The sequence below is a fragment of the Ochotona princeps genome, chromosome 25 (genome assembly GCF_030435755.1).
Source record: "Ochotona princeps isolate mOchPri1 chromosome 25, mOchPri1.hap1, whole genome shotgun sequence".
In the NCBI taxonomy this organism is placed as follows: Eukaryota; Metazoa; Chordata; class Mammalia; order Lagomorpha; family Ochotonidae; genus Ochotona; species Ochotona princeps.
The window spans coordinates 21,483,699-21,511,680 of record NC_080856.1 but is presented as its reverse complement, the minus strand read 5'-3'; the positions used below and the strand labels follow the sequence as shown (position 1 = coordinate 21,511,680).

At 40.1% G+C, this 27,982-nt stretch overlaps 2 protein-coding genes across 3 annotated transcripts in view; one reads left to right on the top strand and one right to left on the bottom strand.

The window, feature by feature from the left end:
• TRIM24 (tripartite motif containing 24) overlaps positions 1-15,260 on the top strand; it is an 84,891-nt gene extending 69,631 nt beyond the window's left edge. For both annotated transcript variants that reach the window (XM_058681320.1, XM_058681319.1), the window contains exons 11-19: positions 327-500; positions 1,856-1,991; positions 4,043-4,115; positions 5,176-5,344; positions 7,311-7,639; positions 8,659-8,791; positions 9,609-9,683; positions 11,591-11,740; positions 14,952-15,260. In XM_058681320.1, coding sequence (XP_058537303.1) covers positions 327-500; positions 1,856-1,991; positions 4,043-4,115; positions 5,176-5,344; positions 7,311-7,639; positions 8,659-8,791; positions 9,609-9,683; positions 11,591-11,740; positions 14,952-15,161 — 1,449 coding nt within the window. In that variant the 3' untranslated portion in view covers positions 15,162-15,260. The remainder of the gene's footprint in view (positions 1-326; positions 501-1,855; positions 1,992-4,042; positions 4,116-5,175; positions 5,345-7,310; positions 7,640-8,658; positions 8,792-9,608; positions 9,684-11,590; positions 11,741-14,951) is intronic.
• A 5,882-nt stretch (positions 15,261-21,142) lies between these two features.
• Positions 21,143-27,982, bottom strand: part of SVOPL (SVOP like) — a 46,228-nt gene continuing 39,388 nt past the window's right edge. Inside the window, exons 14-15 of the mRNA XM_058681466.1 lie at positions 22,559-22,672; positions 21,143-21,235 (exon numbers count right to left, since the gene is read on the bottom strand). Of these exons, the coding sequence (XP_058537449.1) occupies positions 21,224-21,235; positions 22,559-22,672 (126 nt within the window). The 3' untranslated portion in view covers positions 21,143-21,223. The remainder of the gene's footprint in view (positions 21,236-22,558; positions 22,673-27,982) is intronic.

The window sequence follows — 27,982 nt, the reverse complement described above, 5'->3', positions numbered from 1 at the left end:
CAGGATAGAGCCAAGAGCTATATCAGTGACTGGCAGGTGTCTAAACACTTGGACCATTTTTCTGTGGCTTTTCTCATGGCATTTATAGGACACTGGATCAGAAGTGTGGCATACTCTGTATACTGAAGCATACGTAGTCTTAATGTATAAGAACAATTTGTAACATGAGTTTTAACAAGAATTTACTCATATGTATATTTGTTCTGAAAAGTGGAAAAGAGAAGTTGCAGCTGATCTAGTTTCTAATGGAGTGATTTGGACACAGTTCATTCCATAGGATTCTGATTCTTTATCTTCCGTCCTTGTTTGTCTTCCATTCTCTGTAGTGGCAGATCAGCAGTGGACAGGGTACACCATCCACTGCCAGCAGCACGTCTTCCACTCCTTCTAGTCCTACCATCACTAGTGCAGCAGGGTATGATGGGAAGTCTTTTGGATCACCTATGATAGATCTGAGTTCACCAGTGGGTGGCACTTACAATCTTCCTTCACTTCCAGATGTAAGTATACACCAGCTCTTTTTGAACTCCTCTTTGGAAAATTGTCATTGAAAGCATGCAATTGTTGTGAAAGTCATCTGTTGCACCGAGAAATGCATGCCTTAGGAAGTGGAATGTAGAGTATAAATTAATTCCCATAGTTCAATTCAGCATTCAGGATTATTGTGTACAATAGAAATAATTTTCTTTATGTTGAAATCTAATAAATGCAATCCCTTCATTACTTTCCATACTCTGAAAAGTATTGGCAATGATAATTGCAAAAATAATGTAAAACAAAATGATCCTATACACTGGGTCTAGTTTTCAAGTGATAGAGGACCCACTGAAATCAAAATTTCCCCCTTTGCATTTTCCTCCATAGTCTTTATAGAAGTGATACGTTGCTTAACAGCTTTTCTCAACTGAAGTTCCTCCTCTGAATCACAGAATAAGGGAACTTATTTTTAGTAACTCTTGCTAGATTTCCCATACATTCTTCATAATGGATACCATTATAGGTGCATAGGCCATTGTGTAAGGTTGCACTCCTGGTTTCAGGTTTTAATTCTCTTATATAATCATTATTGAAAAAGGCTAGAACTGTTTTGAATTTCAGTGACTTCCAATCATAAAGACATTCAATAGAATTCTAGTGTTCATGCATAATTAGAATACTTGCTTGTAAAGAACTATGTTCTCATTAGAAATTTTCTCCTGTCAGGGAATTGTGAGAACAGTGTTATTTGTATACCTGTTACATTAAAAGAGAATTTATGTATGAGACTGTCACATTTAGTGAGGTTAGTGCTTCAGAAATCTGTACCTGAGGAGTCAGTTTATCTTGTGCTTCTCCAGGGCATCAGTTCTGGACCCAGGACTTTGGGTTTCCTACAAGAGGTCTAGAATGGCCCACACATTTTGTTCATCTTCTTCACCCACATGCTGAACATAGAGGCAAATATAACAATCCAGTTGGTTGCTGTTAAGGTAGATATTAGGAATTTTAAACCTAAATAACTGGACTATTCTCACTGAAGTTTTTTTATTTTAATACAGCTACCATTTGTTATTTCTAAATGAAATAAGAAATGTTTTTAATTTTCTTGTGTGAATGACATGAGATACATCTTCCTACATACTCTAGGTTTCTGACTAATATGACCTCAGTATATTTATTGAGGAATGGAATATTTAAAAATAAATTGAAAACTTTTACATTGCTTATGAAAAAAATCTTTTGGAACTCTATGTGAGATTAAAATATTTTCTTATTTGAAAGAAATTAAGTTACTGAAGTTTTCTTTAAAATGACTTTTGTAAAATCAAGATGCCCTGACATAATTTATTTTCGGATTAATTTATTTTCTTATCAGATTGACTGTTCAAGTACTATAATGCTGGACAACATTGGAAGGAAAGATACTAGTATAGACTCTGGCCAACCCAGACCACCGTCAAACAGGACGGTGCAGTCACCAAACTCATCAGTACCTTCTCCAGGCCTTGCAGGTAAAATCAGGTTGGAACTTTTTTAGTTTTTCCTTATTAAAAAGCAGAATCCTTCTCTGCCCTTTCTCCTTTTATTCCTTTGATGGTTAGGATGTGTCTGAGTTCTTAGCACTATATTAAAATTGATATTATTAGAAACTAGGAAGAAGTTAAAGTTCCTCACATTTTCAATCTGAATGTAACCTTAGAGATACTTCACTACCAGAAGGAAATTAGTATATTGTTGTGTCTTTTATTCATAAATTAGGTTGCCAATGATATGGTCTCTTTTAGGATGTACTTTACCTAGAGGCACAATTCATTGGTAACAGTACACAAAGCATTCTTTAGTGGTTGTTTGTGGTGTCAAGTTGTGTTAAACATTTTAACATGCCTGCTCATTTCCTGTGAGAAACACACCATTGCTGACAATCTTGTCAAAGTAGGTATCTTACACAAGAATAAGAGCTTATTAAGTCAGTTTTTATAGGTATATGGACATAATAAGGCAAAACCAGAATTTTAAAGATGTGATAAAATATGTCAGAAAAGCTATGTGTCAGGACACGGCCATTTGAATAAATAAGGAGTGAAGTAGGCATTGCCAAAGAATATGATGAGAAGATAAATCTCCAGAGAGAAAACACATGCGACAAGTACGCAGAAATGTTTGTTCTCACTGATAGTTGTAAGGGAAATAAAAACCAGATCTGAAAAAATAATCATGACAGCCAGCAGGATTATAAATTCTGAAAACTTTCGTGGAAACCATCTAAGCAAATTACCAAAGGTTACATTGAACCAGTTAGTACTGTGTGCCCAGCACTCAGCAAAATGTCTTATATATGCATTAGCTCATAGAATATTTATAGTAAATATACATAGCCTTGAACCAGTAAGTTCATTTTAATACTTCAACTATGAAGAAGTACTGGTCCAGCTGTTATTTTCATTGTTTGCAGTAGGAAAAATTTCAAAGCCATATGAATGACTAGATACAATGAAATGGGAAACAATGCACTCATAAATATGGCATTAATTGACTATTCATTGGGTGCTTGAATGAAGAGTTTTTAATGCTATGTTATGGTACACTGTTTTGGTAAAATAGTACAAAGAACTGTAGGAATTATAAAAGCTGTAAATTTTTATACATCACTTAAATGTTTTTAATTACCAATCCTGTTAAATCTTTTTGTAATTTACAGCTGTGCTGACATGAAGCATGTTACTTTTGTTAGCAAAAGGCAACAGCCATTGTTTTGTTTTTAAAGGAAGTTCTCCAGAATTTGTAGAATAGTGAACTAGATTTATTTCTCAACACTTTTTATCAATTTTTTTTAGAACTTTGTCACTTTGCAGTTACTTACCCGTTTAACACTTTTATTGTATTCCTATGAGTACCACTTAGTTGAGACCATCATCACTTTAAAGCAGAAGTCTCTGCTTCTCTTTTCCCCTTCATTTCTTGGCTGCTTTTACTCTTGTTTTTATTCTTCCGACTCTCAGAACATAGCTTCTTTGTCATCATTTTCATGGCTACAGGCTGGAAACCTCTTTTGTTACTGCCTCAAATCTTGGCCTCTCAGTGTGACTTTCAGTGTGTTCCATTATTAATTGGCTCCATTTTCTTTATGTGGTCTTCTTTGTTGAACACCTTTTGCATTCACTCAAGTCACTTCCTGTAGTTCTAATTAGCTTGCACTGGCACTAAGGTCCTCTTTAAGATCCTAGCCCGGTTACTGCAGCATAGGATCAACTTGGCAGTGTTTGCAGATAATTTTGATTGTCACGTGGAAACCTGGGAGATGTAGAGAGATGCTGCTTAAACATCATGTAGTATGTAGACATTTTCTCTCATCAAATTATGTGTCCCAAGACAATACTGCTAAGTTGGAAAAATCCTGCTAGTCTATTAAGACATAGAAGACTGTGCTAGGAGTTCTGCAACTACTTGTTTGATGTGGTATCATTATATGTTTCAAAGTTGTGCTAAGTGAGCACATTCAATAGGATTTCAGTATGTGATTCCTAACTCATTTGATGAATGTGTGTGATCTCCCCCTCCTCAGGACCTGTTACTATGACTAGTGTACATCCTCCAATACGCTCACCTAGTGCCTCCAGCATTGGGAGCCGAGGAAGGTAACTCACTTAACCATGTTCTCTAGCACATAAATTTCTCATTAGTATCTCCTGCCAGTGCTCAACACAGTTTGATACTCAGTATATTCAGAACAACTTCCTTTTTCATTTTTAGTGCAAATTTCAATGATCGTATTTTAATTCAATAGATTAAAGAATAAACACAAATTTATTTTTAAAAATATTTACCTATATGTTAAATGTTTAAACAAGGGGAATAAAAGATGAAATAGAAATAAAAACACACTGTACTATGTAGAGACACATACTTATGTAAAAGAAAGTTTAATGTTATACCAATTTCAATATTCTCTGAGTTTTCTCCCATCCAAGTACTAACCAGGCCCGACCCTGCTTAGCTTTCGAGATCAGACGAGATCGGGCGTGTTCAGGGTGGTATGGCCATAGACAATGACTTTTCTTCTTTAAGAAAAAATGAATATACGCTTGTCAGTTCAGTTCAGTTTTAAGTTACTGTGCTAGTCTTGCCCTCACACCTGGAGTTAGTCCATGGAGGTGAACCTGATTCTTTCGTAAACAGTGTGGAAACATTCTCAGGGAGAACCTTTAATCCTGTGAGAATAGTGGTTCTTTGTATAACAAAAAAAAAGGTTTTTGCCCCACTGCCTTCTTGAGGTAGCAGAACATCAGTAAATACTTGTATAGTTTGTGGTTTTCACACTTTAAATGATTAGTGTGAGCTTTGAGTTGTCATTCTTGCTACATGAAAAATTTGATGTTAGTTCCACGATACCATATGTGTTTGCCTAATATAAAGCTCAGAATGTTAAAATCAATCTTTTAAGTTGAGTAATGACTTGTTTATTTAAGCATCTTCCCAGATGTGGTATGTTGCAGTTTACATGGGCTAATACCGAAAATCTTTGTATCATAAATGATACTTTGCATTACAACAGGTGCATTTCAGTTATGCATCCTTCATTGCTGATGCAACAGTTGTCATGGTTGTGACATTTTTCCAGTGATTGTTGTACATGCTTGTGAAGTTTACAACACAACATTCTTAGATTGTTCTCTCTTTGTCTCATTATGCTTATAGCTCTGGCTCTTCCAGCAAACCAGCGGGAGCTGATTCTACACATAAAGTCCCAGTGGTCATGTTGGAGCCAATCCGAATAAAACAAGAAAACAGTGCACCACCTGAAAATTATGATTTTCCTGTTGTTATAGTGAAACAAGAATCTGATGAAGAATCTAGGCCTCAGAATGTAATTATTTAATTACTAGGAATGCTGTTTGCCTTTGGAGGAGTGAGTTGAGGAACATTTAACTTGCTCTTAGGATTTTAAAAAACACTGCAGTTAAAAACTTTGAGGAATTCTCATTACAGAAAAAAAAGATGCAAAACAAGGAAGAAAATTTTGAAAAAGGCTGAAATGAGGAAGGTAGACTTTTTGGGTGAGAGGTGAACAGAACTTAAATTACAAAAAAAAAAAAAAAAAAAAAAAAGAAAGAAAAGGTCCTATAAGTGAATGGCCCAAGAATCTGGATTGAAAGGAACCAGTGAGTGACATACCAAGAGTTTGTTTTTTTTGTTTTTTGTTTTGTTTTAAGATTCATTTATTTTTATTACAAAGTCAGATGTACAGAAAGGAGGAGAGACAGAGAGGAAGATCTTCTGTCCGATGATTCACTCCCCAAGTGACTGCAACAGCCGGTGCTGCGCCGATCCAAAGCCAGGAGCCAGGAACCTCTTCCGGGTCTCCCACGCGGGTGCAGGGTCCCAAGGCTTTGGGCCGTCCTCAACTGCTTTCCCAGGCCACAAGCAGGGAGCTGGATGGGAACTGGAGCTGCCGGTATTAGAACCGGTGCCCATATGGGATCCTGGTGCGTTCAAGGCGAGGACTTTAGCTGCTTGGCCACGCCACCCGGCCCGACATACCAAGAGTTTTAAAAAGACCTAAAACAGATCATCATGAATTCCAGAATACCAGGAGAAAAGGCAAATCCTAAAGGGTTCTAGAGAAAAAAGCATCTTAAAAAGGGTTAGCATTCAAGTTCTAAACACAAACGCCAGAACCCAGAAGACAATAAAGAAATAGCTAATGTATGATGGAAATTTTCCCTTTTTTAAAAAGATATGTATTTAAAAGACCAATAGCGGGGCCCGGCACATATAGACTAAGTTACCTGGGGGAAATATGCAAATAAAGAAATAAGATAATTATTGATCACTATTAACAATGAAAATTGTGTAGAACAGGTCTTGTAGTCATAGTATATTTAGCAATTCCACAATGAACTATATTGACCTAGACCAACACTTAAATAGAGACCTGTAATGCAATCAAAATATAGCCTGAATTTGAATTTAATTAAGAATTTTTTATTTTTCAGAACCTTTAGCCAGTATAGGTAGCTACTGACCATTTCAAATAATTGCTGGCAATAAATGGATAATTCAGAATCTCAGTGCTCAATAAAAACTATTAGGCAAGGTGGGAGGTGTGGAGGTGGTGGTGTAGGAAGTATAAGGGGGATTGTGTATAAAGTGAGTGTACGGAGTCAGAATGCAAAAATGTACTCTTAATACTTCTCTGGTAAGGATTATATAAAATACGTATATATACTTCTAGATAGAATATATAGCACTGCTATACAACTTACATATTGGAAGTGAAAATCCAAGAAATTGCAGTATTAGCATTTCATTTAGAAATAGTTCTGTAACATAAGGAAAAGATAGATTTGAACTCAGTTGTCTCCAAGGAATGAGTGTTTTTGACTGTTTACATTTATGTGGAAAACATTTTTTGAAAGGTTTTGAGGAGACAATTTTTGTTACTGGTTTGAGATTTTTCATCGCCCTAGTCCTTTTCATAAAGACTCAAGTAGAATTTTTGTGTCTTACATGTGATTAGGGTTAACATGCATTTCATGTAGTCCACATTACCTAGTCAATCTTCGATAACTATCCCAAGATTCAGATTTTTTTTCTGTTATCAGCACCTCTTGCTGCTGATTACCTGTTAATGATATTTTTTGTAAAGGTCTATCTTCTATAAAACTATAAAATGATTAGCTGTAAGCATATCTTGTTCCCATACATTTTCAGATCCCTTGAAGTAACCAAGTATATATGAGACGCGTGTGCAGTCCATAATTATAGGAGGGCTAATTAAAAATGCCAATTCAAAACCCAAGTACACATAGTGTTCCCTCTTGACATTGCAGACCAGTTATCCTAGAAGCATCCTTACTTCCCTGCTGTTACATAGTGGCCAGAGCTCTGCTTCTGAAGAGACTGTGGTAAGATCTGATGCGCCTGATAGCACAGGAGATCAGCCTGGATTGCACCTGGAGAATTCCTCAAGTGGAAAGTCTGAGTGGCTGGATGCCTCCCAGAAGTCTCCTCTTCATGTTGGAGAGACGAGGAAAGAGGATGATCCCAATGAGGACTGGTGTGCGGTGTGTCAGAATGGAGGGGAGCTCTTATGTTGCGACAAGTGTCCCAAAGTATTCCATCTCTCTTGTCACGTGCCCACACTGACAAATTTTCCAAGGTAATAATTTGTTGCATTTCCATTTTATAAATAACATCAGAAATAAGCTTTTGGACATCAGTGTAACATAAAGCCTTTATAAATACTTGTACTTGCAACAAATGTGCAATCCCAAATACTAAACAGTAACCAAGGGTTTCTTGAACCTGCATCTTCTTCCCTGTGTATCTCATAGAAACCTAGTCTGTCGCAGGAAGGGGAGGGAAAAAACCCTAACAGGCCCTTTACATCAATACAAGGGGAGTCAGCTTGGTGGCACAGCAGTTTACTTGTGATGCTAAATGTCCATATTTGCCCCACTTGCAGTCTGTCTTCTTCCTTATCTGCCTGGGAAGGCAGCAGATGATTTTCCAAGTGGTTGGAATGCTACAAGACCCAGACGGAGTTCCTGACTCCCAACTTGAGCCTGGCCCAGAACTGGCCTTGGCAGCCATTTTGGGAGAGAACCAGCAGATTAAAAATAAACAAACTACCACAAGACATTGCATTGAATAACATCAATTTTTTTAAAGTTTGTATTTTTATGTTAGATTATGATTACATAGTGGATCATGGTGGGAAGGATTGAGGGTTAGGGAAAAGTGGGTGTGATCATTGTTTCAGGTTCCTATTTTCTCCTTTTTGTTTTGGGAAGGGGAGGGGAGATAAGGAGAGAAGGTACAGCCAGCCTCCCAAACGCCCCAGTACCTGAGGATTGGGAATGGCCACCCAGGATCAACCCAAGGTCCTGATGTGGCATATGCTCTTGAGGGTTCTGCCCCGGTGGATTGATCCAAGCATGAGGAAATCCTTCCAAGGTCCTTTGGCTGACTTTGGTAGGAGAAAGGCTAATTCCAGCTCACTTTAGTCCTAGATTGGTATGTACCATTGGTTTTCCAGACAATGTCCTTAACCACTTAGGCCCGCCCACATGTGTTTTCACTTCTCAGCATAGAGCTGTGTATCAGTACGTATATGGTAAACTCAATGATTAAGGTTTATGCTAAATGGATAATTCCATATCTTGGATCTCTCTGCAGTGGAGAGTGGATTTGTACTTTTTGCCGAGACTTATCTAAACCAGAAGTTGAATATGATTGTGATGCTCACGGGCACAGCTCAGAAAAAAGGAAAGCTGAAAGCCTCAGTAAGTTAACACCAGTAGATAAGAGGGTAAGTCTTTGAGGTTTTCACCCCTGTGTTTCAGACAGTTTTATTTTTTTACTAGATGTAGTCCATTTTGAGCTGAGAGGCGTTTTCTTTTTTAAACTGAGCACACCAGAACATGTATTCTTTATGTAACCTGCCTGGGGTTTTGAATGTAGTCTTCACTTAATTTGTTTTCCACCACAGAAATATTTATTTCCCCTGGATTTGCTAAGTATTGGTACCCATGAGATAGGTTTCATTATTCACTCTTCCAGGAAATGATTCCACTCTTCAACTGTGTATTGCTAAGTTTGTCTATTTAGCAAAGTCTGCGAAGGGATTTAGTTATAATTAACACAGAAAGCTCCTAAGTTGGCACTTTGCATTACTAAAGAGTAGTCAGTGAATGTTGCCATCCAGGAGGGGGCACCAGTACACCCTGCTGAACCCACAAGGTTTCCTGCTGTTACCCCCAGGGGGATAAGTAGCAGGGCACATGCAGAGTCAGGCAGACTGGAAGCAACCAGTTTGTTTGTTTGTTTTTAAATAAATCACAAAACTGTACACAACCTGAAGTGATAAATGGCAGTTTGATGCTAAAGGATTTTAAATAGATTTCTAGCAATACTGTTAATTTATTTGCAGAAATTACTTTAAACTATGTTGCCAGATAGTACAGTTAAGGTAATAAATGGGAAGTAGCATAAGAAAATTCCAGATTCAGTCTTTGTCTTTTATTCATTTATTTTTAAAATACTTATTCTGGTACTTTGAGGCCTGTAAGTTTAATAATTGAAAATAAGCTGCAACTTCATCTTGAATTTTTTCTGTTTTTGCTTAGAAGTGTGAACGTCTACTTTTATTTCTTTACTGCCATGAAATGAGTCTCGCTTTTCAAGATCCTGTTCCTCTAACAGTAAGTAGTAGTGTCATTTTGTGGTTTTACAGTGATTTTTCTAAAATCTTATTTATAAGACTAGTTTCTGTACCATTTCTCAGTAGTATTTATTTTTATTGGAAAGACAGATTTATAGAGGAGAAAAATTTTCCATCTGCTGAGTCACTTCCCAATGGACCACTATATAGCTGAGCTGATCTGAAGCCAGGAGCCATGAGTCTCATCTCATCCAGGTCCTTCTCATGGCTGCAGGGTGCCTAGGCTTTGGGCCATCCTTCAGTGCTTTCCCAGGCCACAAGCAAGCAGCTCAATGGGAAGCGGAGCAGCCAGGAGACAAACCAGCACCCACATTGGATGCTGGTGTTGGCAAGCTGGGAATATACAGTTGAGTCCTCATGCCAGTCCCTTAGTGTATTGTACATATCAAACTGTTGGATACATATTTGTTTATACATATTCATGAATACATATTGAACTTTAAGCCTCTCCAAATTTTCTGTGCATTTTGATGTGAAAGTCCACATTTTAGGTAATAAGTGATTTTATACTGCTCAGTAGCTTCCAACAGTTCCATATCGAATGTTTTATATTGCTTGCATTATTATGAAGTGCTGGAAAAGGTTTGCATACTGTTCAAATATATTTTGGTCCTCTATGCTTTGATGTCTGAAATGACCCTAAAATGCTGTATAATAAATTTTTGTTTCACACCGTGATAAAGTTTAAACACAAACTTGCAAATACGTTCAGGTGACCACACAGCCTAAACATCAGCTTCTTTTGTTTGGGAAGAAAAGAACCTTTGCAGCTCAAAGAGGCAGAATCAGATGAAAGAAACTTACAACATCTGTACAACCAATATCTAGGTTATACAAGTATAATCTAGAATTGGCATTTTTTATGATCTTGGCTTACTGTTAGCACTTGTTATTAAAATTGGAATTTACAAACTCTCAAGTTGCGAGGAGTATAGTATCTATTTGGAATAATGAAGAGAATAATTAACTTACGCAGTATATGCTACTGAGCACTAGAACCAAGTCTTGAATTGAAAGCAGTTCCTTACCACTTATACCACATGTAGGAAAGGCATGGCAAAACGTACTGTGGTGATTTGCTTGTGGTTCATAATGTGAGAATACTTCTCATAAAAAATATTGAAGAGTATCTCTGTGTTGTAACTGGTGAGCTATCACTTGCATCTCCTGTTGAGCCCTCTGAGTCCAAGCTACACTTTCAATTCCAGCAAGTGCACACCCCGCCCATAGCAGTGATGACTCAAGTAATTGGGCCCCTGCTATCCATTTGGAAAACAGGAATTGAATTCCTGGCTTTTGGCCATTGCTGGCATTTGGGGAAGAAAAGAAGAGGTTTGTTTGTGTATCCCCATCTCAAATAAAGAAAAGATTTGTTAAAAATTATTGGAAGTCGGGCCCGGTGGCATGGCCTAGCGGCTAAAGTCCTCGCCTTGAAAGCCCCGGGATCCCATATGGGTGCCAGTTCTAATCCTGGGAGCTCCACTTCCTGGGAAAGCAGTTGAGGCCGGCCCAAAACTTTGGGACCCTGCACCCACGTGGGAGACCCGGAAGAGGTTCCTGGTTCCCGGCATCGGATCGGTGCACACCGGCCCGTTGCGGCTCACTTGGGGAGTGAATCATCGGACGGAAGATCTTCCTCTCTGTCTCTCCTCCTCTCTGTATATCCAGCTTTCCAATAATAATTTAAAAAATCTTTAAAAAAAATTATTGGAAGTAGTTATAAAAAATTATGTTTGGGAGGCAGAAGGCACTTTAAATGTTGCTGAATATAAGCTTCCTTAAGGTGGAAAAACACTACACCAAAAAACAGTAACAGTCCTGGAGAATTTATTTAGGACCAAGTGGAATTGAATTATTTGTATAATAACTCATCATCTATTTTTAAAGGTTCCTGATTATTATAAAATAATTAAAAACCCCATGGACTTGTCAACCATTAAGAAAAGACTGCAAGACGATTACTCCCTGTATACAAAGCCTGAAGATTTTGTTGCTGATTTTAGGCTTATCTTTCAAAACTGTGCAGAATTCAATGAGGTAAGATGGGCAAAACAAAGCAGTAACAATGTGAGAATTAGTACTGAATGAAGAAACCAACATGTATGTGTTAAAATGAATTTAGTATTGTAAGTCTGGCAATGAAAGAGGTGATTAAAACTCTGTGCACATTTATGATCCAAGATTTGTTATGTGAAGTGGAAATGTGAATTGCTGCTGATAAAGATAATTCATAAATAATTTTTTATGAATACCTGGGATCATTTTTACCCACTCGCAATTATTTTTTTTTTTTTTATATAATCCATTTTATTGTATTGTTGTTGACAATCTTTACATAGTTAACTATAGTTGAAGGAAAATCAAGAAAGAGAAGGAAAAAAAAAAAAAAAAAAGGTTCAGGGGGATAGGGAGGTGGGCAATGCTATTATGTCCATATTGTTTCCATCATGTATCTGAGGTAAAAGGGGATATTGAGGGAGAAGCCCCACCCGGTTTCCCGCCCACCCCAAGTCCCGTATGTGGGGCATGCTCTGAGATATGTGCTCAAGTGGAGTTAATAGTTCTCCAGTTATGAGTCACTGCCAGTTTCGCTCGATGAGGTGGTCCACTGATTGATATGGTCCATCATGAAGTCTCCATTTGTCCCATATTTCGCTGCCAACATGTAGCTGAGATGAATGATTGTCCTATTCTGTCTTCTGTCTTTTCTTGGTTAGAATTCTGAGTCCAGCAGTTCAAGTGGGGAGATCTCCAAAGATACTTTGAGGTATTCCCAGACCAGATTCTTGTATGTTCTAGCAAGCACAGGGCCCGGCACAGTCCATCACCCTGATCAGCTGGTGGTTGCAATTGCTGTGTTGGTTCTGTTTTCAGTCCCGAGTTGCACTGGAACCAATGGGTGTTGCAGTCCAGTCTGGTTCGGCCCTTACATCAACCAGTGGGAGCTGCAGCCTAGTCGGGGCGACCCACAATAACCCCCACCAAGCCTGCCCCCTACCCTGGTTTGCCAATTTGTGTAGCAGAAGACCAGTCTGTCCCCCATCCCATTTGGCTCTGGTACTTGTCAATGGGTATTAAAGCTTAGTTCTATCTAATCGACTCAACCATCCAGCCCTCACAGATGTTGTTGAGTGCCTCTGTCTAGCCATCCCAGCCCCCGTCCTAGTTTTCATGCCCTCCCACGGGAATAGTGACCCAAGAAGGGGGAACCCACTTTTTCCCTCCCAGGTCTCTCTGTCCCGGTTTATGCACTCTTTAGGTGGTCCTGTGATTTGACTCGACAGAATTAGTCCCCAGTGCCAGCTTCTGCCAGCTGATGCTGTGGCCCTGATCTTGTCCACATGCAGCGCACAGGTGTTGTAGCCTTGCTTAGTCGTGTCTGTCTCTATCCCAGCCAACACTCTCCAGTGGGAGTGGTTGTCCAGCGAGGGGACCAGCCCCTTAACCCCCCCGCCAGCTCTGCCCCTCCCTTCCTGGATCTCACGTGTGCTGGATGGGTGCTGCATTCATATCCAGTACAGGCAACCACGCCCTGGCGTTCCAGAATGTGTACTGGTTTTGTCGCAACCAAACCCGGCCCATTCCACACTCTGTTCTGGTGATCGGATTTGCCAGAGGATGACATGGACTGATTCAGCCTGGCCTGCTCCTGACCCATGCCGAATGCATGCCAGTGGGAAACTTTCCATGGCCTATTCTGGGCTGTTTCCAATCATGCTTCTCGCGCTTACCTGCAGGGACTGTGTCCTGCCAGAGGAGTTGCCCAGGCTCCTCCATCAGAACCCCTCCCAATGCCAGATTTTGCGCTTGCCAGGGGGTTCTTGAGCCAACCCTACTCAGTTCACCTCCTGTCCTAGCAGGAACAGTGGCTTTTCCTGGCTGGCTTTCACCCCATTCTGACTCTTGTTGTTGGATGTTTCAGCCCAGCCATGGCTCGTCCATACCCACATACAGCTCACACATGGCTCAGAAGGGGATTGAGACCCAGCCTAGTCAGTCCCACATCTACCCTGTTTCTCCATAACACCAGATGGTGCTGGGATCTGAACCGGCCTGGTGCATCCAATCCCAGCCCACACTAGTGCCTCGGGTGACTGCAACTGTTTCCTAGATAGAACGCAGCCCCCATTCCAGCACATACACCCCTTGGTGGGAACCTCATCCCAGCTGTGGCATCCCAGATTGGGACCGTTCCTAGCTGTAAATCACGCACCTGCACGTGGTTGCTCCGAGGACCATTAGGTGCCAGCCTGCTACACAAGCCGGAGCTTATCTTTTACTTGATAGGTGTTCAAAGCTCAGCATTATTAAGGGATTGGAAGTTCTTCAAAGGAAGAGTTACTGGCATTGGGAATCTTTAGGATTGACTCAGATCCCAGAAACAGTGGGGTCACTCTAGAGCTATCTCAGCAGCGATTCAGATGTCCAATACCCCAGAGCTCCCCGGCCGCCCGGGCCCAGCCCGCCATGAGCCATGGGCACATGGCGGACTGGGTTCGGGATCCGAGCTAGACGTCCTCTCCCGCAGCCCTCGGCTCGCCTCTGGCAGCCGGAGGTTAAATCCTGTAGGCCCGAGGTTGCGCCCCTCCCCAATCCCGTTCACCCACCACCCAATGAGGGTGTTGGGTGGGTCCCGGACATGCCCAGTCACGGAGGCCTCCCCCCTCGGCGTACTCACCCCAGAAGGAAGCAGGCCGCACCCAGGCATGTCCGGGCCCAGCCCGCCATGAGCCATGGGCACATGGCGGACTGGGTTCGGGATCCGAGCTAGACGTCCTCTCCCGCAGCCCTCTGCAATTATTTTTTAAAATACAGCATTGGCAGACTGTGTATTCCTTTTTCATGTTGATGGCCCAAAAGCCGTAACTTGAGAATTTCTCATCTGTCAGTCTGTTTCACCTTTTGTCAGACTTGCTGCATTAGATTATTAGCTTGTATTCTATGTTACACATCTATGTATTCTATGTTGCACATCAGAGTGCAGCTTTTTACATTGAATGCTCCATATTTTCCTGTTTGAGAGCATGTCACTAATCTTTCACAATTTAGTCCTTCCATTAATTACCCTCCCCTTTTACAATAATCCAGACATGCAGGCCTGATTGACTTTTTAGCAGACTTTGTCTAACCCCAGAGTACTATGCAGAAGCATTTGCCATAAGTTCACGTGGGGGGACCCTGCTAGTTATTTGTTATTGACTGCCTAAAATGTCAGTCTTTATTTTTTAATTTGTTTTTATTCCAACAGCCTGATTCAGAAGTAGCTAACGCTGGTATAAAACTTGAAAACTATTTTGAAGAACTTCTAAAGAACCTTTATCCAGAAAAAAGATTTCCTAAACTAGAATTCGGGAATGAATTTGAAGATAATAAATTTAGTGATGATTCCGATGATGACTTTGTACAGCCCCGGAAGAAACGCCTGAAAAGCATCGAGGAGCGTCAGTTGCTTAAATAAGCAGCACCGCTGGCATGTGGCTGGTACTTAGATTTGTTTTCCCGAAACAGCTGTCAATCATTTAACAACAGTACCAAGAAGAATTTGTGACCTCTCTGATCTCTTGTTTTTGATGTTTGCTGGACTTTGATTTCCTTAATAACCCCTTCTCTTAACTTATTAAGGAACAAAGGCAGGAAATGAACACAAAGGAAGGAGGGGAGATAGTAGCAAGGAAGACTCATCAACATAAAAGACATTCCTCCTGCTCCCTGAATTTAAAAACCAGTGTGGAGTGATTAGCTACTAAAGAAAGAAAATAGACTTTGTATGGACCCTTTGTTGAGAATTTGATGTGGTTTGAATGTGTGTTGATCCATGTTTAGAAAATTCAATACCGCTGCCCATTAATTATGGCCCAAGCAAATGAGTTAAGTATACTATACGTGAGAGCAACACATGAACATGAGTAATGATGAGTTCTATCCAGAGTGGTGACTGGTACAACAAAAGAATAGGTTAGATGCTATTAAGATGGCACCTAATTGTATATCATGTATGGTGGCAACTGTATTAAAAAAATCAGGAAAACCAATGTTTGATTTTTGTTTTTATCTTGTCTGTAGAAGTGTGTGTTATAGCAGATTTTCAAGTGCTGTTTAGAAGCAATTCTAGATTTTCTTTACCTTCTTCCATTGAGGGAAGTTATGTGTGCACATGTTTGATTTAGCTGTGTTGTCTGTGTGTGGTTTGTTTGTGTTAGCTGTGCAGGTGTGATATTTTTAAAAGAAGCCTCATTGTTGGAAGTTTGGCTTTTAGTAAAAATTCTCAAATGTGCACCATTTTTGATGTGAAATTTCATCGGGATATATCCTGGGCATTAAATATGTTTCCCCACGGGGGGGCTAGTTCTTGTGGTTTTCATCTGTCTTGATATTTGGAATGAAAATGTACTGTAAGATTTGGGAGCAGGCACCTGGGGGAAGGTATAGTGATGTCATTTTTTTCCCCTGAGATCTGTTTTTGCATCCCCTATACCCTTCTCCCCCCCCCCCATTGTTGTGTTTTGTTTCTTTTTGATTTTATTCTTTTTGAGCATCAAAGTTTGAACTTGACTTAATTTTGCATTTAATTATGGTCTTGTACAAAATCCTATCTGTTAACAGCAAATTCTTTGGGCCAAGCTCAGCTGGTTTGACATTTGTTTCTTTTGCAAATTGTTTTTTAGGATCTGATGAACTGTCAAAGGAGAAACAATTACAACAGAACTGTCATAATATTCAAAGTTTGGCAAAGTACACATGAATATTTTTAGTTTGCGAAAGTATGCATTTAGTAATAATATTTTACAACTAATATTTGGGGGAACTGTTTCTTTAGGATGATTGAGTCCATATGCAGCTGACTTGAAAGAATGTTGTGAATTTTATCACCTTCCGTGAATGAAACACAGAGGACTTGCTTTTATCCAAATGGCATTACTTCTGGAAATGAGCATATTTTGTGGGTAATACATTGAGTTTTCACGTATTGCTAAAGATAAATAAAACAACTTACTAGCAATACTTCTATGTCATAGTTTCTATGTAAACGTGGATCTTGTTCATGTCAATTATGTGTGAATTGTTAAAAAGGCTTGCTTGGTTTTCCCAGATGTGTTGCACTATGATGAGTACTGTTTTGAATATGTAGCTTGACTTCCAAATAGTTTTACCTCATTTCAATGCAGCAGTCATGCTGCTTTGGCTAGTTACTTTATTGTTCGCATCATGCAAGTTCTTCTTGTAGGTTGTGGTGTCATACTCAGAATATGCGTTAAACGCAAGTATCACAGGTAAGTTATTTGAGAATCATCACCAGGGAACATTAAGGTAGACATTCTGGCTCAGAATGTATGTTATCTAAATTATCAGTAATCTGTGCCACATTTTTTTCTGGGTCAGTGTTTTTATTATCTTTTGCTAAATGAACATAGTTGAAAACCATCTTTCCTGTAGTTGTGTATAATATGTTCAAAGCAAATGTCTGTTTCCTCTCTCCAAGTATCATCTTGTAATGGTCTCTAAATCCTGTGACATCATTTAGCTCTGGTGTGTGTGCCCTGGTGGAGCCCATGTAGCCATCTCTACATTGGATACGAACACAAATAAGCCATGAAAGAAGCCTAACTATGCCATGCTGAGAGAGGATGCCCTAAAATTCAGGATCATTGAAGCAGGCTTCAACTCAGCTCACACAGACTGATAACTCAATTCTGACCAAAAACTTTAATCTGGATTTGGGGCTGATAACTGGTCTAACAGCTACACAATTCCATTACTGAGTAATCACTTTTGATGACTGTCTTAGAATGAAGAGACCACGTGACGGAAGTTGGTACTTCCTTAATTTCAACTCGACCATTTCCCCAGATGCCAAGCATCTGAATCTTTCTGGCAATAAGCAACACAAGGACACCATAATAATAAAGGCAAGTGTAGTTTTACATCAGCATCTGGCCATGCAGTTGTTGTCTGCTGGGTCTGTCTGCTCTTCCCAAGTTTTTTTTCTCCCTGCTAAAAAAAATATGCTTTGCAGTTGACCACTGTACAGGTGAGGAGGGTGAGTATACAAACATTTGCTTCATTTACAAATTCATTTTGAAGTCCTGTTCTGTGGCTGTGCTTTGAATTTAGAGAGACAAGGAAAGGGGAACTTTTGCTTGAGACCTGATCCAAAGTTTGGATCAAGAAAGTAAACCACGACATATGAGCAAGATTTTCAAGTTCAAACTGAGTATTTTCTGTTTGTAATTGCTATAAGTGAAATTGGGTGATCTAATTGGCCATTATCCAGACATGATCATGAGTTTAGCTCTCTTAATTCATGAAATTGAGCTCATGTTTTAAAAGTCTTTCATGGCCGTTTGTAAACTGGTGGTTTTTATAAATATCTAAGATGAAGGTACAATAAATCACAATGCCATGCTGGGGACTCCTAGCCAGTTGGATCACAAATCCCAGCGTCCATGAAGCTTTAACTTACTGTGGAGGACATGTGAGGCTACAGGCTATTAGCTTCAACTAATTTGGAGTTCAGAGTGCAGATTTTGATTTTAATAAATCTTAAATGTGAATTTATACTTGAAATAGCATAAGAATTTTGGAATAGTGTTGTGATTTGAAACTAATTTCCCTTATTACCTCTGCGTTCCTTTGCCTATAATTTTAATACATAAAGGGGGGCTCTTTGATAAGTATATTGGCAAAATTTCTTCATTCCAGCCTAGGTATTTCACGAGCCTGAAAAGCAGCAAATAGGGAAGTGGGAATAAATATCTGGAGTATTTGAGGATTTTGCCGTGGAAGGAGAAACTCCGGTCTCCACTCCATTGAAGGCAGACAGACTGGACTGTTATAAGTCTCTTTGCAGCTTTACTTACATGAATGGAGCCTCAGAAATCATTGCTATTTTTGAAAAATTGCCAATACATTTTGAATAGATTTTAGTTTTATTTTGTTCTATTAGTTTTTACAAAGAATTAAGTTAAAATCTTAGCAAAATCGGGTCCCCCAACATTTTCAAATGTGCTGTGGGAGAAAGACTGTTGTGACGTTCTTTTCCATGTTTTCAGAATACTTGAGTATGTATTATTTTTGCCCATGTTCTATTGCCTTTAACTTAGCCAGAAAACTGCAGCCAGGAGTCTTTCCATTGCAAACTCTCTTATGACAGTGGAAATATGGAGAGCATGGAGTATGCAGATCAACCAAAGTAAGTATTTCTTACCCTTGGCATGAGACCTCGAAGTGGGATTGGCCAGAACAAAATCGGGATATTGCAGGACAGGCTTCCATAGTGATGCTCACTATGTAATCATAGGCATTTCACTAGCAGCAATGCTAAGGAGGTCTGGTATACAAAAAGTTCCAAATAGATGCTTTGGCTGTTACATAGACTAGATAATTAGAAATGTCAGAAAGTTAATCTATTGTACAGATATTACAGTTCCATAATCCTTTCTATTAAATTATGTCTTGACCTTTTGATGATCTGGGAAGACGCTCCAAAAAGCTTACAGGTAAGTGACTGCTAAGCCTTGCCTTATTTCTGTTACTCAGTGTGTGTTGCTAACCCGACTTAAGAGTGTATAAATAAATCTTAAAAAAAAAAAGTTTTTGTTGGGCCCGGCACGGTAGCCTAGTGGCTAAAGTCCTCGCCTTGCATGCACCAAGATCCTATGTGGGTACTGATTTTAATCCTGGCTGCCCTGCTTCCCACCCAGCTCCCTGCTTGTGGCCTGGGAAGGCAGTCAAGGATGGTCCAAGGCCTTGGGACTCTGCACCCACATGGGATACTGTAAGAAGCTCCTGGCTCTTGGCTTCAGATTGGCTGAGCTCTGGCCATAGCAGGCACTTGGGGAGTGATTTAGCAGACAGAAGATCTTCCTCTCTGTCTGTCCTCTGTATATCTGACTTTCCAATAAAAATAAATAAATCTTTAAAAAGAGTTTTTGCTGAATTAAATAGTAAGCATTGTAGGGACAGTTAATCCATTTTGGGACATGCCGAGTTTTGTCAAAAGAAAAACATACTGCTGCCCTTAGGTTTCTCCTATTTAGTACTAAGGGTTTTCTTTGTAATATATATTTTTTAAGTCAGATATACACAGAGGAGGAGAGACAGAGAGGAAGATCTTCCATCCGATTATTCACTCCCCAAGTGAGCACAACGGCCGCTGCTGCGCCGATCCAAAGCTGGGAACCTGGAACCCCTTCCAGGTCTCCCAGGCGGGTACAGGGTCCCAAAGCTTTCGGCCGTCCTCGACTGCTCTCTCCCAGACCACAGGCAGAGAACTGGATGGGAAGTGGAGCTGCCGGGACTAGAACCGGCGCCCATATGGGATCCCGGCACATTCAAGGCGAGGACTTTAGCTGCTAGGCCACGCCGTCGGGCCCAAGTACTAATGCTTCTATTGGCTGCTATCTGGTTGAAGCCTGGATTTCAAGCAGTGTTGTCAAAATCTTAAGGCCTCCCATACATAGAGTTCTGAAATGTGGAAATATGCTTGACTAACTCAGTAAATTACAAACTGCTATTAAGCTGAGGGTTGAGATTTTCAATTAAAATTTGTAGTGGGTTGTTCTCTAACCCTACAAATGTAATAGACTTCTTAGCATCTGAAATCTTTTTTCTGAAACTGAAGAACTGGGGCCCGGCGGTGTGGCCTAGCAGCTAAAGTCCCTGCCTTGAATGCCCGGGATCCCATGTGGGCGCCGGTTCTAATCCCGGCAGCTCCACTTCCCACCCAGCTCCCCGCTTGTGCCCTGGGAAAGCAGTTGAGGACGGCCCATGGCTTTGGGACCCTGCACCTGCGTGGGAGACCTGGAGGGGGTTCCAGGTTCCCAGCTTCGGATCGGCGCAGCAGCGGCCGTTGTGGCTCACTTGGGGAGTGAGTCATCGGATGGAAGATCATCCTCTCTGTATATCTGACTTTGTAATAAAAATAAGTGGATCTTTAAAAAAAACAATTACTTACAGCCTGAAAACCAGGTGATGTCTTTACGGTCCAAAATCACAATGTCAGAAGGTCCATGTAGCTCACAGATCTCTAAGAAAAGCCTAGTAATACAACCGCAAGTTCTTGTTTGGGTTCTGCAGAAGAAAATATTAAGAATGTGTTTCGTCTGATTTATTGTGTAAGCGATGGTGATCAAGGGAAGAAAAGCTATCTTTCTTCCATTTCTCCCATTCGTACTCTTTTCCAATTTTATTGCTTAAGATGCCTGGGCCAGATACGTGCTTCTGACACCTGCTAAGACAGACCCTAGGTGGTGGTGGCATCTCACATCACTGTGTTGTTACCACTGAGTGGGGGGCCTGGATATGTTGCTTTGGCCTGACCCAACCCCAGCCTTTATAATCATTTGGGGAGTCAACCAGAAAAAGAGTCCATGTTCTTTGTATTAAGTAAGAGCAATTACCCAGTTAATCCATAATCATTTATTCCAAAGGTAGCATACAGAAGTAGAATGTTAAGATATGCAAGTCTGTTGAAAAAAAGGGAGGGGGAGGCATTTTTCTTCAACACAGCAGTACAGATCTTCATTTGATTTGCTGAGCAAAGAGAAACAATTGAATCAATATTTTTAGAAAGCATTTGGCATTCATACTCACATAAGGCAGTAGCAGAATTTTAAATACAACTTGTAACTAATTGTTGGATCTTAGTTATCCCATTTTCAGGTTCACAAAGTATTCTTCAACGTAGGTGGCATTAGGAAAAATACTTGTACCACTATTTTGGTTCATCAAATGTATTCTGAAAGCATTTTCTGAAGTATAGTTTACACTATTGTTTCATTATCAAATCATTCATTAACTTACTTTTTAGCACATGTGCAGACAACCTCCCCCCAAATTTAAGTTTTTGGGCCTATTCTTAGACACATCCCTAGGTCTATCAGATGGTTTCATATGGTCAGTAGGACTGTTTCAAGAGATACGTCCATACCATAACTTCAACATGGAGGTGTAATATTTAGGACCACTATCAAGTCTACAAAATCATTCAACCTATATCAACAAGGAGCCCTTACAGGTAAATATTGCTTGTCATGCAGATTATAAAAAGAATCTTGATTGAATTTAGCTGGTGTGTATACAGAAATTGCATAAAATGACTGGTGTAAAGGAAGCACATGCCTCATCTGTATCTGGTCCCATTCACTGAGGCGGCCGTTTTCTAAGCCAGGAAACTAAATGAAGCCCTAAGGTCATTGCATGGTAAGTCTAATATGCGGTAATAATTCATATAACTCCAACTAGAGAAAATACATTGAGGCAGGTATAAGCCATTTGTTCTTAACTCACTGGAGGCATCCTGTGTGCACCTATCAAGGGAGAGGCAGCAGGCCCCATTCGGTCACTGACTCCACTGCATCCTATTCAGCAACAGGAGCTCAGGACCAAGCATCCAATCTAAGCTCCAATGATTCTCACCATCATTTACACATTTGCTTCATTCGTGACACATAAGCTTTGTGGTAAAAACGGTAAAACATTAGAATGCTGGGTCAGAGTCTAACCACCCAAGGAGGTATATTTTTAGGATACCCTGTGTATATGAGCCGTCTGTTTACTTTCTGACTGCCTGTATTGGTTGGCAACGAGTTCTTAACAGAGGTACTGTATTAAAGGAAGCTGGACCTCTATCCAAACGGGAGGAGGCTGAGATGTTGCCACTGCTTCTGAGTATAGCTTCTGCTGTAAGGGGTTTGAAGTAAACCATTTTGGTGCCCTCTGCGTGAAAATAATTTGCAGTTCAGACAGTAGTTGAAACCCACTAAACATTTCATCACCACAAATGTGGATATGCATAGACCAAGTTCTGTGTTTTTTGAGAAAAGGGTAGTTAAGACTGTTTACTGAGCCACTTACCTGCAGGGCCCGCCCCTTGGTCTCAATGGGGAGTGTAAATGCAGAAATGGCACATAGCACACAGACAGATGAAAAGAGACACAGGGCTCCCAAAAATGATGCACTCATTAGAACCTGCAAATAACAAAGGGACTCTTACTCAAAAGGTGCTTAGATGGGGGTGGGAGACATTTTGTGTAGAATTTCAGAGCTGACTAGACAGGTAGCAGGGGATAGTGCCTTGGTGCTGCATGTTAAGCAACCAGCAGCAGTGCTGGCAGTCCATTGTGCACTGTGACCCAACATCCTGCTAACGCACCTGGAGAAGCAACAAAGATAGCCAAGTGCCTTGGGCCCTGCCACCCACATGAGACCACCCAGCAGGTATGCCTTTCAAACAAAAAATAGTGAAATATGTAGAGATGTCTAAACAGATGAAAATTTCTAAAGATCAGCCAAAATGAAGTTATATAAACCCTTTGATCACAAACTATCCAGTAGACAAGATAAAATCTTTTTGCTTCAGACATACTTGTATGGTCCCAACCTTCCCTTAGTCCCTGCCCAACAGTAGAGGTGTGTATTTTCTGTTTTGCATATTTTCACAGCATTAATCCTGGTATCGTTCCTATATTCTTTCTGCGCTAGAATGAAACTTAAGTGCAGCACTTGCACGCATTGTCCAGTGTTCCATTGTTTTGTGACAAATAAAAATATGAATTAACAAGAAAACACTTGTGTACCCACTTAATGAAGTGGATCTTATATATCCTGACAAAAATTAGTGGAAAACAGTTATGTGTACATTTTCACAGCTATGTACCTACAACCTATAGCTGTGGATCAAGAGTGAATTAATATTTTGACATCTTTAAGCCTCATTTCCTTCAGTGCCATTTTGAAGAAAAATGTGCATAGAAGGAAATCTATAATCCATAAAGGATGACATTGTGTTCTTTACAGCTGAATGAAAATAAGTATAGAAAAACACATATGCTAATAGAAGCTAACTCATCTTGTATACAACATTACAGTGGTCTTGTTAGTGTAGGCCAAACAGTATAAAATTTAGACAGCAAGTTCCATTGTTTGTAGCACACAGGTAATTTGAAATTTAGATGATCTATCTTTCCATCCCTGTGAATTTACTACCTAGATGGCTGCAACAACCAAAACTGCAGGACCTTCTTTTGGGTCTGTTATGAAGTACTAAAATTCGCAGGCTTCAAGCAGAAATAAGAGTAATTAACTAGCTCTTCAAGTTAACAATTATATAATATTAAATATACATTATTCAAATATATTTAATATGTATACTATTAATTATATTATCACCCTTTCCCCAAGAAGTATTCGAATTTTGAAAAGTATGTAGAAGAGTGTCCCTGCCCACAATTTTCTTACATAATGAAAGGAATTGCAGAGAACCACCTACTGCCTGTCCAAGTGCAACTGGAAGCTGGTGTCCTGTAGCCAAGCGGAGTGGATTAATACCCCAATCAACATCATTGGCTAGTTGCAGCAGCCTCAGGCTAAAAGTCTACTTCAGTAGCAGTAAGCCAACAGCATGCGGCTTCTGTCTTTCACTGAATGTTGCTGGGCTGTTGATGTACCATTGCAATATTGGTGACCAGAAGACCATTCATTTGTGCCTAACATAGTCCCCGGCAGAGGCTGATGAACTTCTGAACTTCATTCTAAGCAACATACCAACCATGAACATGGAAAATTAGGCTTGTAGCAGTAACACCACAATAGCAGCTTACCCGCAACAATCCTAAACTAGGCACATTCTTAATGCTGAGATAGCAGTATTCATAGGCTCAGAAAACAAAATCGCTTAGAATTTCTAGAAGGACAATGGCAGCAAGGTCAGATAATGAAACTAGGGAAATACTGCTTCAGTGCATAGGTGATGTCATATGCCAGCAACTATGCGTAAGTTTTAGGAAACCATAACCTTACAGGTCAAATAAGGTGTCAAACCTACTGTAGGAATGAACTAAGATTCATAAATACTTGAAGAAACTGAAATACGGATTAACAAACTGGGGGCAGCTTAGTGCTTAAGGTCTGGAAAAGCAGCAAGGGATGGCCTAAATTCTGGTGACCGTGCACCTGCATGGTCGATCCAGAAGCAGCTGCTGGCTTCAGGTCAGATCAGCTCTGCCGCTGTAGCCAAGTAGATTGCAGGATCTTTCTTACTTGTTCCTCCTCTTCTCCATAAATCTCCAAAGATGGGTAATTTTTAATAAAATGAACTTCAAAAGGACACAGATCCAACAGCATATTAACAGGCTTACCAGAGAGGGAGATCCTTGAGCTAAAAAGCAAGCAAAACAAAAAAAAAAAGAAAAGAAAATTACCCTAACGCTAAAGAACAAAAAAAAAAAAGCAAGCAAAACTTAAAATGTGATAGAATGCATCCACAGCAGAATACAAAAGAAGGAATTGGCTCAGAGACAGAGGTGAAAACAGAATCAGGATTAACAATTCAGCTTTGGGATAGCATTACAGGAAAAAATATTCAATGTATTGGAGTTTAAGTGGGATTTTTGAGAGTCCCAACAGAATAAAAAGCACATTCAAAGAGCTCTGTACAGAAATCCTTCCTGAATCTACAGAAAGACATATCCAGGTACGAGTGGGTCAGAGGCGGCCAATCAGAGTCAACGTAGATAAGTATACCCCTAGACATACTCAAGTGCCCCAGATAGAACACAGTAATAGGAGACTAATATTCCATTTTCAGAAACGCCTGTGTCAGAAATCAATATGGAACAAAAGTGTAGCCTACTTCAATGTTGGACTTACATAGAAAATTCGACAGGTCCAGAACAGATCACATGGTAGGTCACAAAACAAATCTCAAAAATCAAAAATCTCGACTACGTTGCGTAAAACTGAATAAACGTAGACCAATCAGTAGCGAAATAGACATTGGGAGCTATATAAATATTGGTAAATAAATAATTGAGCATGAACCAATTGATCAAGGAAAAGGAATTTAAAATGTAACAAATGAAAACAGACATACAACCTTTAATGATATATAGGATATACTGGAAGAAGACGGCAATTTAAACTGACAGTAACCAATGACTCCTTTGCTGATTCTGAATTTCAAGGGAATATAAAAACAAAGTTATACAAAAGATAAAAGCCTATTGCACACACAAAAAACCAAACAGCTCTTTCTTGGGAAAAATGAAAGTCTCAATGAGATGAGGAGATGGAGAACATTTGGTAACAGTGGTACAAGCCTCCTAGGGATTCTCAATTATTTGTACTTTTGTCGTCAACATTGAAACCTTGCATGGAGAAGGTCAACCTGTATGTGCTATGCTACCTTTCAAATAAAACTTGCCAGAACTGACACCGTGGCATTGTGCACAAAGTGTCGTGTAACACTGATCTTCCATCATGCATACCAGTTCAAGTTCCAGATGTTCCGCTTCTCTTCCACATCCCCGCTAATGCATCTGGCAAAGCAGCACAAGATGTCCACAAGTTTTGGATCCCTGAATCCAGGTGGGAGAACCAGAGCAGCCCCTGGGTCTGGGCTGGCCCCACACCAGCTGCTGTGACCATTTTGGCAGTGTACCTCTTCCCGCCTGTCCAATAATTAGACATTCCAAATATAAAGTAACAATATTATGAACATGAAAAATTTTTTTAGAAAGGAGTTGTTTTTATGAGCAATTACATGTGACCAGATTTGCCAGTCAAGAAGATATGGACAAATTCCTAAAACTTGCCATGAGAGAAGAATCAGAATGCCTCAGCAGGTATTGAGATGGAATCATTAATAAAATCTCTACCATCAAAGAAAATTCCAGAAGGAACATGTCTTCACAGCTCAATTTCCTTGAACACTTATCAGAAAGCTATATTAATTAGGATAAAGAGATAGAAATTATTGCCAGCAAGATTGGCAGTAACCTTTGTTGAGAGTAACAAAACCATCTGGAAGATACCTTAAGTAGTAGCATTGATACAAGCTTCTCGGAGACCTTTAGCACAGTGTACCAAAATGGATCTCTTGATCTGCCAGTCCAATCTCTGAGAACTCACCCGAGGCAGATGATCACATAGTTGGGTAAAAATGTGAGCATACTGACGCTCATGATTATCATTTATAACAGGAAAATATCTGAAACAGCCTAGATGTTCAGCTATATGTAGAACTGATTAAGTGATTTAAAAAGTAGCTTTTGGAGTATATGTAATCAAGTACTTTTCAACATTTCAAGAACACTTGAATATTTGCAATGTTTTGAGTGCAAACAAAGCAGGCTTCAAATAGAATATGAACTCCAAACATTTGGTGCACACACACATTTTAAAAATTATTTTCAATGTATTTGAAAGGCAGAGACAACACAAGAGATCTTGTCTGTGGTTTCACTCTCCACATTCCTGAAACAGGCCAGAAAGAACCCAGCAGTCTGGATTTAAGTCTGTGCTGCGCACACAGGTGGCAGGAACCCAAGCACTCATGCTATTAGGTACCTGCTGCTTCCCAGGGCATGCATGAACAGGAACTTAAATGCAGACATTCCCATATGGGATGCTGTGCCAAACACCTGTCAAGTACATCCATGTGTACACGGAGGTGTTCAAAGAACTTCATTAAACAATTTACATTTTTTTACTTGTAAGTACTAAAATATTAGGTATTCAAATTTAGTTTTGTGTTTTCGGTGAAAAAAAAATCATACACAGTCAAAACTGCCTTTGGAACCTCTTAGGTCACTCAACAAACACAAACATAAAACCACACTGGGCAGCGATGAAGATGCTCCCTTTTCCGAACTCTAGCCTGCCTCCCCAGGGCCTCTTGCAGAGTGGATCCCCGGGCCGTACGCGGCACGGCTTTCACAGTTCAAAGCTGATCCCTAGAAAGACCCGAGCGCTCCTTAAAGGCCTGCCAGAGCTAACTGAAAGACTGCCAACACAAAGTGTTTCTTCCAACCAGCATCCGAAAATAGAGGCCCTAGTTCCTCAGTGCGAGAACAGAAATCTCAACTGGTAAGCACCACTAAGAAACAGATGGAGTCCACATGGACTAATACCCTTTTATGGATTTTGTATTCACTTCTACATGAGCCCCCGTCCTCCTTCATACTGCCTTAGAAATAGTCAGGCCCAGGGTTATTGAAAAGCCAGTAAAATCTGCTTGCAACGCAGACACATCACCTGTGTGTCACCTTGTGCTCTGGCCACTCCACTTTTAAAAGATTTTGTTTATTTATGAAAGTCAGAGAGGAGCAGAGACAAAGATCTTCTGTCTGCTGATTCTCTCCCCAAGTGGTCACAATGGCCAGAGGTGAGCTGATCGAAAGCCAGGAGCCTCTTCTGGGTGTCTCATGCGAGTGTAGGGTTCCAAGGCCTTGGGTTATCCTCGACTGCTTTCCCAGGCCACAAGCAGGGAGCTGGATAAGA